The sequence below is a fragment of the Melopsittacus undulatus genome, chromosome 8 (assembly GCF_012275295.1).
Source record: "Melopsittacus undulatus isolate bMelUnd1 chromosome 8, bMelUnd1.mat.Z, whole genome shotgun sequence".
In the NCBI taxonomy this organism is placed as follows: Eukaryota; Metazoa; Chordata; class Aves; order Psittaciformes; family Psittaculidae; genus Melopsittacus; species Melopsittacus undulatus.
Window position 1 is genome coordinate 10756976 of NC_047534.1, and position 11930 is coordinate 10768905.

General features: G+C 45.7%; 1 protein-coding gene across 4 annotated transcripts in view; it reads left to right on the forward strand.

Moving 5' to 3' along the window:
- CREBBP (CREB binding protein) overlaps positions 1-9294 on the forward strand; it is a 99241-nt gene extending 89947 nt beyond the window's left edge. For 3 of the 4 annotated variants that reach the window (XM_031052059.2, XM_005152485.3, XM_031052056.2), the window contains 3 exons: positions 2489-2650; positions 2911-3192; positions 4887-9294. In XM_031052059.2, the coding sequence (XP_030907919.1) occupies positions 2489-2650; positions 2911-3192; positions 4887-7052 (2610 nt within the window). In that variant the 3' untranslated portion in view covers positions 7053-9294. The remainder of the gene's footprint in view (positions 1-2488; positions 2651-2910; positions 3193-4886) is intronic. The other variant, XM_031052057.2, reaches the window with a different exon arrangement.
- The last annotated feature ends 2636 nt before the right edge of the window (positions 9295-11930 follow it).

Genomic DNA, 11930 nt, shown 5'->3' on the forward strand with positions numbered 1-11930 from the left:
CCAGGAAACAAGAAAAGAGGGTCATTCGCATCAGTTGTTAAATAAGGGTTCCCTTTAACTGAATTTCTGATTTTCCTCTTAGGTAATAGTATACTGATGACTTGTTATTTCTGTACTTTTAACAGAATCAGAAGTTATTTCAATTCAGCATCTCTGTTCTCAGAGAAATCTTCTAAGCTACTTTTGGCTTGCATCATCACTGTACATTTGCTTACAGTTATTTGGTTGAGCTTCTGGTTCACACCTTTGCATGTCACCTTTAGTATGTACATTTTGAAAGGTGCTTTATTTTTCAGGGCTGAATTAAATTTTGCTCTTATTTTAAGCAAAGGCAATTTGTAGTCATTTAAAACAATAGGAAGTTAAAACTTCAAAGTGTTTATTACAGGCTTTGCATTGATGTGAAACATTGATCTTGGTGGCGGTTTTCCTTCGCCAGTGTTCTCAATTTGTGCGTAACAAAAAACTCAACAACATAGTTTTTCAGGGTCCTGGCCAGAATTTCATTGCTCATTTTTATTCCTGTCTTGATTGTATCTGTAAGCAAAATGTCTTGGCACTTTTATACTTCTTTACTTGTGATTTGCAGCAAGGTGTTTTGAAAATAAATATAGTAGGAAAATCTGAGGTCTAGCAGCTTGAGGTGGAACCAAAAGCTTTAACTGGGGGAAAACTGCATTCAGCTTAGAAGCCATGGCAATTTGCATACAGTATGTATTACATGGATTGATGTGGAGTGGTAGACCTTAATCCATCAGTTTCATTGGGTCAGCAAGTTCCTTCCATTAAACCTTAGTGGCTCCTTCAAAGCTAACAGAGCTTTTGGTATGGTCTTTATAGAACCATCAAGTTAATAGTTCTCACCTTGTTGCTTCTACATATAACTATTAATACTGAAATATTTCAACAAACACAGCAGTATAAAAGTAACTGAAAGAGAAGGCTTGGAATTTTAAGTTGCAGTCCTCTTTTGCTAACAGTATCACTTTCAATAAATCATAGCATGCCCTTCCAGTGAAAACACCGGTGTAAACCTCTATGTCTAAAAGGGGGAAAAAAGATTATATGAAAAGCCCAGCACAGCTAACTGTGAAACTGGTACAGGTTGTCTGCCCAGAGTGAGAAGATGTAGTCTTAGCTGTTAACATCCTTATGTTCCCACTTAATGCTACTAGTGTTGGAATAGCTTTGTACAATTGATCAAATATAAACTCACTAAAGGTGCAGGAGAAAGAAAACCTATACTGTTACCTAGGTTTCAATCTGTTTTCCCTTTTGGTGTTCAAACTTTCAAATCTATTGGTGCTGTAAAATGCTTGGGCAAAGAAGGACATGCCCTAATTCCAGCTGGGTGGCAGAGAAGCAGAGGTGGGGATGTCCAGTAACTCATTTCTGAATACCTTCAAATCACTTAGAGCTCTGTCTGGTTTCCCATAAAATAGTACAATTCTACTTTCCAAACAGGTTTTGTCAAAAAGTTCATAAAATTAGTTACAGCAAAAACACGATTGGACAAGCAATTCCTATCTAAGCTTAATTAATGGAATGGAAGGATGGCAACAGTGTATATATATATATAATTGCTTCAGTTGGAATATTTTCATGTCCTCTGAATAAATGTGCTTGCAGATAAAGCCTGTGTTTGCTTGTACATAGTGTTCATGAAACCTTCTTGCATGTATATATATATATATCAGAGTATTTCAGTAGCCTGTTTTAATATTCTAGCAGTTAGAGAGGATTTTTTTGTTGAGTGGTGAGCTCCCTGCTGAGACCTTGGGTTTTTGTTTTTCAAGGACATGAAGTCTAAGTTATTTCTGTTTCCACAGGTCATCTAAATAGTATCATCTGCTATTTTTTACTCTTTACTTACATCTAGTATTCAGTGTATGGTCACTGTGGTCTGTGTTGTTGTAACTTAGACACAAGTGAAGGTTTTGGGGATTTGGGGCATTTTTTGGAGTTCATATGTAGTTGTAAGTCTTCAGAATACTGTATTTTGTTAGTATTACATCCTGCATGTTTTGATCTGTGTACTAGCCCTAAATTTGTTTAGCACAAAGAAACATACATGAAATGAGAGCTCAAGCAAGTATGTGAAATCCCAAATGCACAACAAAGCAAAATACTGCACTTCTGGAATTTAAGTTAATTTTATTTGTAACTCGGTTTACCATCAAGTATCTATGAGATTTTGTAAAGCAAGCAGTGGAAGTTGAAGTACAGTGTTTGAGAAGGGAAAAATAAAGTGTAGGCATTATTTCACATATATGCATACTTTAAAAAACAATTTTTTAAAAGTGTTTGAATTTGCCTGCCAGTTTGGCTTTCTATTTTTCTTGGAAGATAGGATATATTTAACCCAGTATTGTTGATTCTCAGGCACTGGAACAAGGCTCTATTACTGACAGTGAAAGTGTTTTACTTTCAGCTACAGTGAATGGGAGAGAGCTCTAAGTGTAACATCTTTCCTATGCATGTATTGCAGGGAAGCCAGGGTGACAGCAAAAATGCCAAGAAAAAGAACAACAAAAAAACCAACAAGAATAAGAGTAGCATCAGCAGAGCTAATAAGAAGAAACCCAGCATGCCAAACGTGTCCAATGATCTGTCTCAGAAGCTGTATGCCACTATGGAGAAGCATAAAGAGGTACTGTCAAAATATGCTGCATAAAGGGATTATTTTATTCCTGTAAATCCAGGCATGATGATACTCGGAACTGAAAAATCAGGAGTAAAGCTTGTGATTGCACTAGAATCTTTTCTTGTCTTAATACATTGGAAGAGATCAGCCTAAACTAAGTTAATTAGATAACATTTGTAGCATAGCATTACTGCAGCAGAACATGAGCTTTTTTATGCAAGATGATCTAACCTTATTGATTTTTCTTTTCCCCCATTTATCTGCAGGTCTTTTTTGTGATTCATTTACATGCTGGGCCTGTAATTAACACCCTGCCTCCTATTGTGGACCCTGATCCATTACTTAGCTGTGATTTGATGGATGGGCGGGATGCCTTCCTCACCTTAGCCAGAGATAAGCACTGGGAGTTCTCCTCACTGCGCCGATCCAAGTGGTCCACGCTCTGCATGCTGGTAGAACTACATACTCAAGGGCAGGATCGCTTTGTCTATACGTGCAATGAGTGCAAACATCATGTGGAAACAAGGTGGCATTGCACTGTCTGTGAGGTAGGTGGATATCACCAGAGACTTCTGCTCTCTCTTGCCCTACAGCTGAGTTTGAGGGTTTGTGATGGGATTTTTTTTATACTGCCCAAAGTTCCTCCAGATTAAGCCTGTCTTGATAAAAGGGCTGCTAATCCTCAAGGGAAGGTGACGGCCACAGTGGGGTACCTCTTCCTCTAGATTAACTGCTTTTAGTTTCTTGACATGACAAACGCCAGTACTCCAGAATGGCTGCTGCTGCATCATTTATTGCACTGTAGCTCCCTTGTATAGACAATTTTTTAAGTTAAAGATTTTCAGGACTGAGTGCTGGGGTATGACTGCACTCAGACTAGTCTGAATCTGCAGGGCACTAGCTCATCCACATTAAATGGATGTCCACAAGAGAAGCTAGTGTACCTTTCTGCAGGGTAGCTTTTGTTCTGCTTTATATGTGGTACTTTGTGTTGTAAGGAACACAGTGGGTGTGTGTCTGAGTTGCTGCAAAGCTGGGCGAGGAGCTGCCACAACTCTTGATCATTGTCTCCAGCCCAGCATTAGTGGTTACCTGCCCTTCAGATCAGACCAAATAATTGCTTCCTAACCTGGCTCAATGCTTTTAATGACTACTACTTTTACAGCATAGATCAATTCCACTGAACTATGTTAGAGAGCAATTATGCATAGAGTTATGCTGGTGGACTTGAGGAGGAGAAGGTGGCCTCTGGAGGACTTGTGATGACTTCTGGCTGTAGTTGAACCCAAAAATGTAAAAGGAAATTGAATAGATGCAGCCTAGTGCGAGTTATTGCCAGGTTTGTGGTGGAAGTTGTAATTAATCCCTCTGAGGAAAGCAGTGAACAATGTTTCTTGAGGCAAGACTGAAGGAAATGGATCATACACACTGGGGGAAATAAGTGGTGGAAGTATGGAATTAAGTATGGCTGTTAGGCTTCTTCTGGGTACTTCTGTGTCAGGGAGTGCCCTTCCTCCAGCCAAAAAAAGGACAGGACAGCAAAAAGGTGGGGGGTGTGAGCAGGTTTTCAGATTTATGTCTGTCATAGCATGAAACTTGCACTTGATTTGAGGGTCATTTTAGAGATGTAAAAAAAAAAAAACAACATATTTCGGAGTAGTCGGTAATTACACTAAGAATAGCTAAATGGAGAGCCAAACACAATCTTTTAGGCAGTGACAGTAAGTTTGTCTTACTAGTTGGAGGTTTTGGCTCTCCTTCTCTGGTTACCCAGGTAGACATCATAGAAAAGTAACCAGTTCCTTGCATCAAAAGTGAAAAACAAATAAAACTCCAATTCCCGACAGACTTCATGTAATAAAATGAAGACACAATTTCAGCCCCTCAGTGTGTTGTTCCTGATAGTAGTCAAGATGTGTGATTGTAGGCTCACTTTGCTGACCTGGCTTCTGCCCTCAGCTGCCCCACACTCTCTGCCCCAAAAGTCCTCTCCTGCTGTCCCTCCAGGCTACACAGCAACTTCTCTCCCTTGGAGTATGAGGTATAAATTGAAACAGGTGGCTGTTGACAGCTTGTTGCTGTTGTCCTGCTTTTGTACTGTGCATGTGTACCCACTGAAACCCAGAATGTGCTTCCACACCAGGCTCATGTTGCTCACCCAGCACCCCTCCTGCTTTTCTCATCTTCTCCTGGTACAGTTAGTGCTCTGTAGACAACCAAACTGTGTTTTCTTTGTTTGCAGGACTACGACCTCTGCATTAACTGCTACAACACTAAGAGTCATGACCACAAGATGGTTAAGTGGGGCCTGGGTCTGGATGATGAGAGCAACAGCCAAGGAGAGCAGCAGTCAAAGAGCCCCCAGGAGTCACGACGACTGAGCATCCAGCGCTGCATTCAGTCCCTTGTCCATGCCTGTCAGTGCCGCAATGCAAACTGCTCATTGCCATCCTGCCAGAAGATGAAACGGGTTGTCCAGCACACCAAGGGCTGCAAGCGCAAGACCAATGGCGGCTGTCCAGTGTGCAAACAGCTCATAGCTCTTTGCTGCTACCATGCCAAACACTGCCAAGAGAACAAATGCCCTGTGCCATTCTGTCTCAATATCAAACACAAGCTTCGGCAGCAGCAGATCCAGCATCGCCTGCAGCAGGCTCAGCTCATGCGCAGAAGGATGGCTACCATGAACACCCGAAACGTGCCTCAGCAAAGTTTGCCTTCTCCTACCTCAGCAACGCCTGGTACCCCTACACAGCAGCCAAGTACACCGCAAACACCGCAGCCTCCTCCCCAGCCCCAGCCTTCCCCTGTAAGTATGTCACCGGCTGGCTTTCCCAGTGTGTCAAGAACTCAGCCCCCTACTACTGTTTCTACAGGAAAACCTGCAAACCCAGTTCCTGCACCTCCACCTCCGGCTCAGCCTCCACCAGCCGCAGTGGAAGCAGCTCGGCAGATTGAGAGAGAAGCTGCCCAGCAGCAGCAGCAGCTCTACAGGGTCAACAACATTAACAATGGTTTGCCTCCTGGTCGCCCAGGGCTAGTAAACCCAACGGTGGGTTCAGTGAACCAGATGCAGCAAGTCAGCATGAATGTACCCCGGCCCAACCCTGTAAGTGGCCCAGTGATGTCCAACATGCAGCCTGGACAGTGGCAGTCACCTCCAATGCCACAGCAGCAACCAATGCAGCCAGGAATGGCAAGACCCGTGATGCCAATGGCAACACCACAGGCAGTGGCTGGGCCACGGATGCCAGGTGTGCAGCAGCCGCCCCGAAGCATCCCCCCGAATGCACTTCAGGACTTACTGAGGACCTTGAAATCACCAAGCTCTCCGCAGCAGCAACAGCAGGTTCTTAATATCCTTAAGTCCAACCCTCAGCTTATGGCAGCTTTTATAAAGCAAAGAACAGCCAAATACGTGGCAAACCAGCCTGGGATGCAGCCACAAGCAGGCATACAGCCCCAGCCTGGGATGCAGCAGCCGCAGACTGGCATGCAGCAGCCAGGCATGCACGCGCAAGCAGGATTGCAGAACATGAACGCGATGCAAGCGGGAGTGCAGAGACCGAGTGTTCCTCCCCAGCAGCAAGGGATAGGAGCTATGAATCCCCAGGGACAAGCAATCAACATTATGAACCCTGGCCACAACCCGAGCATGGCAAACATGAGTCCGCAATACAGAGAGATTCTGAGGCGGCAGTTACTGCAGCAGCAGCAACAGCAGCAGCAGCAAGGAGGGGCTGGCATGGCAGGAGGGATGGCAGGCCATAACCAGTTCCAGCAGCCTCAAGGACCAGGAGGTTACCCTCAAGCCATGCAGCAGCAGCGGATGCAGCAGCATATATCAATACAGGGGGGTTCCATGGGACAGATGGCTCAGATGGGACAGCTGAACCAGATGGGCCAGCCTGGTATGGGGGCTGACAGCACGCCCAACATCCAGCAAGCACTGCAGCAGCGGATCCTGCAACAGCAGCAGATGAAGCAGCAGATAGGGTCCCCCGGGCAGCCTAACCCCATGAGCCCGCAGCAGCACATGCTCTCAGGACAACCACAGGCGTCTCATCTCCCTGGCCAGCAGATCACCACCTCCCTCAGCAACCAGGTGCGGTCCCCAGCACCCGTTCAGTCTCCCCGTCCCCAGTCCCAGCCACCACATTCCAGCCCGTCACCCAGGATACAGCCCCAACCGTCACCTCACCACGTCTCTCCTCAGACTGGTTCCCCCCACCCAGGACTTGCAGTTACTATGGCTAGCTCCATGGATCAGGGACACTTGGGCAACCCAGAACAGAGTGCAATGCTTCCACAACTAAACACCCCGAACAGGAGTGCGTTGTCTAATGAATTGTCTCTGGTTGGTGACACCACCGGGGACACACTAGAAAAATTTGTGGAGGGTTTGTAGCATTATGGGAGCATCACTTTTTTTGTTTCATTTTTTGTTTTTCCTTTCGTGTTCTTGGACGTTTTGTACTGAAATTCAGACATCTGGGTTGTTTTGTATCCTGGATGGAACTGCTGCTTCCTACACATGGAAGAATGAATTGCTGTTTAAAAAAAAAAAAGAGAAAAAAAACAATACAAAGAATATATTTTTTTGTTAAAGCCAGGCGGTTAAAATATCTGGTCTCTTTTGTGGGTTTTTTTTGGTTTTTATTTTTTTTGTTGCTGTTGACTCATACCTTTTTTTTAATGGGGAGAACAAGTTCATTATATTCATATTTTTATTTGTATTTTCAAGACTTTAAACATTTGCGTTTAAAAGAAGAAAAAAAATAATATTCAGAAACTGTTTCCTGAAATAATGCAACATTATAATGTATCCCGGTAACTTTGACACGTTGTGGGAAGATTTTTGTTTTTCTATAGCGAACTCTGCAGGCATTTGAAGTATTACCCCTGGGAAGATAGGAATGGACTCTTGCACACAAAACCACACATTGGCCAATGCCAAAATCCTTGTCTTGCAGATGTAGAAATTGTTGCTTTGTTTCTCTGATAAAACTGGTTTTAGATGAAAATAGGGATGATCACTCTTAGACCGTGCTGATTTGAATAGAGAAGAAGCATTCTTTTCTTTCTTTCTTCTGTGTGAAACTTGAAATGAGGAAAAGCAATTCTAGTGTAAATCATGCAAGCGCTATAATTACTATAAACAAGAAAATCCAAGAAGATTCAATCACTGTATAGAATGGTAAAAAAAAGAAAAAAAACACAACAAAAAAACTCATTTCTTACTTATAATATCATATTGTTAAATAAACTGTGTGCAACAGACAAAAAGGGTGGTCCTTCTTGAGTTCATGTACATGGTATTAACACTTAGTGTTTGGGTTTTTTGTTATGAAAATGCTGTTTTCAACATTGTATTTGGACTATGCATGTCTTTTTTCCATTGTATATAAAGTATTGCTTAAAATTGATATAAATTACTGAAGTTTTTAACATGTATTCTGTTCTTTAAAATCCATGTAAGAATGTTTAAGGTTTTTATTTATTTATATATTTTTTGGATCATGTTCTTTGTAAGACATAGCTATGAATATTCACTCATTACACAGAGCAGCCAGAGGCAGCGGTAGGAGTGGCTCGATCCATGGAGTATTGTAGGTAGCATGTCTGTTTTACAACACCCTTTAGTGATTGTTTCCTTTTCGGGGAGGGAAAGGAGAGGGGAATGGTTCCCATCCATTGACTATTTGCAGGTGTTCATCCGTAAGGGTTAACTGGAATAAATTATTAATAGCCGTTGCTTTTTAAAAACTGCATTAATTTAGAGAAGGATCACCAATGAAAGGAAAATAGAGAGTATTGAGTTAATTCTAGGCTAATTTATTTAGTCTACAGTAAAATATGAACCTATTGACTTTAACACTATTTTTCTGCTGTTAACTCTGAGTCTAGATTTGAGGGTTTTCTGTGGAATAAAAAATAACAAATCATGTACATGTCCCCTTTAATATCCTGTCACCATGCCCTCATGTCCCTGGGCTACTTGTTCCTCCTCCCCCTCAGTGAATTGCTTTCTCAGAGCTAAAAGCTCCTGGGAAACTTTCCTAATTGTAGGTATGAGCTAAAACCATGGCTGGTCTCAACCACCGCCCCTCAGCCCGTAAGGTTACACACGCCTGGCACGGGATCTGCAGCAGACCTGGGAAGGTATCCCACTCCAGCAGGAGCACCGGGCCCTCCTGGCTTCTTCCAGCCTTACCGTTTTTATTGGCACAGTGTTGGGGCAGGATGGGGGGAGAACAGCAAAAGGATTTCTCTCAACTCTTATCCCCATCCTGTGCAAAGAGCAGTGTGCTGTGGCGCTGCTTCATTCTTTTTAACTGTAGAGGGTCTCTGCTTAAAACTTTTCTGGCAAACTCTTCACTGTTGTATCTTTTTTCACGACTGGATTCATCTGCCCATACCATTGTCTTCAGCAATTCAAGATGTCAAAATTTGGGGCTGGGGTGAGGTCAATGAACACTAACCCAAAGCTTGTCCTAAAGAAAGTGCTGTAAAAAGAACAAAAAAGGATGGAAAGCCCTGATGCTGTGTCTCATGCTGTGTACTTTAAAAAGAGGAAAAATACTATATTTGTGATCAAAAAGAGGAAACTTGAAATGTGCTGGTGTTTCTAATAAAAGCTGGTAAAACTGCTTGGATTGGAGGATGGTTCCACTTGGCTGGTGCCCACTAGGATCAGCAAAGCTTGACAGCCAAGGTTAAGATAACAGCACTCAACCTCACTAATACCTTTAAGTAGTATCCATTCTAAAAGCATCAGCACCATGTCTGGATTTGGATAAACTGAGCCCTGGCTGGAGCACAAAGAGGAGGTGTGGCTCTCATGCATTCCTGTTCCTGATGGAAAGCAAATGCTGGGATACTTTTTAAGTACCACCTGAAGTACGTTGAGAGCACAGAGCAAGGGATGGATTTAGATGGGACAATCCCAGCTTCATGGAGCAGTTGTTTCGGGTAAGAGCAGGTATTTTACCAGGGAGCAAACGGAAATGCAGTCAAACAGGAGGAGGGGCTGGGCTTGGTGTGCAGGCACAACAGAATTGGGGGCTTCACTACGTTCTCCTTTGGGCATTGATAAATTCAGCATATGTGAAGACTGGATGGACATCTGATCTGTGTTTTGATGGGGGAGGTACTGGTGATAAAGGAGCAGAACCTTAGAATCACACCACCACAGGGGAGAGTGGTGCAGGATCTTTGTCATCAGAGGGGGTGACCAAGACCCTCCCCCTTACTGAATTCTGCAGGGGAACAAGGTTAAATGTGAATGGTGAGCTGCAACAGTGTGGTTCTCTGCTCCTTGTCAGATGTCCACCAGCACTGCCACCACATCAGGTTGGGGAGCATTTCTTCTCACTGCAGATACACCACTAAGGCTCACCGCCTTGGTTGGTGCTGTCTATCAAGCCAGTGATCTGCCCGCTGCACAGGTGTAAGTGCTCCATGCTCCGGCCTTCCACCTGGATGTGTTAGAGTGAAAGGGTGAGCCCTGACTGCAGTGGTAGGCTGAGGAAAAGGAGCCCTCCTGCTGGGGTGCAGCCAGTGCCAGACTCCCCATCAGTCATTGTCTTGGGAGCCAGAAGCAGTTTCTGCACTCTTAGCATGTAATGTTTCTTCAAGTCAGTGGCAGCATATGGCAGTAAGTGAAGTTAATGGCCTACAAGGTGACCCTGCTGTGCAGCAGGTGCTTCTTCCAAAGCAAGTAACAGCCCACGGTTTTCTCAGGGCAGTGAAGATCACGGAGTTGGGAGCTGGGGGAGCACTGCAGAGCAGTTAGGCTGCTGTGTGGGAGCAGTGTGTCCTTCCTGCATCCCCATTAAAATGGAGAGCAGGGTGATCTCCCCAGTGGACTGCCAGGGCAGCAACTGGTGCCAGTCAGTGCCAACCACCAGATGACTGAAGCGAGCCTGGGCAGAGGGGAGGACTTGTAGCAGACCCCAGGCAATCCCCAAGCCTTCCCTCCAGCACCACACTTCATGGCTTAATGGTGAGACCCACGGCAAGGGAGGAGCAGGGTTCTGGTGTTTCACAGCAGGTACAAGAGCTCTGTGGTGTGGCAGAGCAATGCTCAGGAGTGCTGGGGGTCAGCTGGAGGTAGCAAAGCAGCAGTAGGAGGGAAGTGTTTGAAATGGGCTTGGAAGTCATTCTGGTTTTGGCAGCAGCACAGGGAACCTCGAGGAGGAGCAGGGGTTGGTTCCAGGTGGAAACACAGCCCAGCAGGAGAGTGCCAGAGTGATGAAAGGGCTTACACTGGGTTTGTTGTGCCTGATCTGTAACATCCAGCACTGAGGAACCCCACTGTGTGCAAGTGTTTCCTACACACAAACCTCCAAACCAGCACATGCGTTGGTCCAGTCCCAAAGATAAGCTGTGAGCACGAGTGCCATGCGTGCATAGGTTTTCCAGCCAGCTCCCTCAAGCCGGGGTTACAAAGCTGCCTCTGTTAGGTGGCCACACTTCCCTCCTTACGGCCTTCATCTCTGCCTGGAAGTGGTTAGCGCTCAGTGAAACGAGACTGCTCAGGCCTGTTATTTTTAGCTGTGTGTTCACTGAGGCCATGTTCTGCTCTCACGCACGTTCCAAATCCGGCTCTCAGAAGAGCAGCACATTTCCTCTCTCAAACCTACACCCTCCAAAACCCTTCTCCAGTACCTCTGCCCTTTAGCTCTCAATGATCTACACTCAGAGCAGCACCAGGAGATGAGGATTTCAGAGAAAAGCAGATACTAAGCAATTTGCTGGATCGCTCGGGCAGCCTGGCCAAGGTGCCGCTCAGGGGGGCTTCCTCAGGCAGCTCCCGGCCCCACGCACCCTTTCCTGGCTTCAAGGGAAGGCTGGAGAGACACGGCTGTCAGCCGAGCTCCCGCCATGTTAAACGGGGTCCCCGCAGCAGAACCGCAAAACACCCTCAAGGGTGCCGGGAGGAACCGGCGGGTTTGCAGTAACTGCGCCAGGCTCCCGCTGCAAGTCCTCGGGGGGCGGAGACACTGAAAGGTTTTTAACCGGGCAGGTTTCTAAGTGGCGTCCCGGGCCTGCCACCTCTGTCACAAGGTGCAGCAGAGCGGGGCCCGGCACGGGCAGCAGCTGCTGCGCTGACCGCGGAGCGGGGCTGAGCCGGGCAGGGAGCGCTGTGGGAGGCGGCTCTCCTGAGGGAGCTCCTCACTCCACAGCTGGTGGGCGGGCACCGAGCGGCGGCAGCCGGTGTGGCCCCGGAGAAACGAACGCAAAGGCACGGTCCGGGTTAGGCCGCACTACGCAGCGCCGGGTT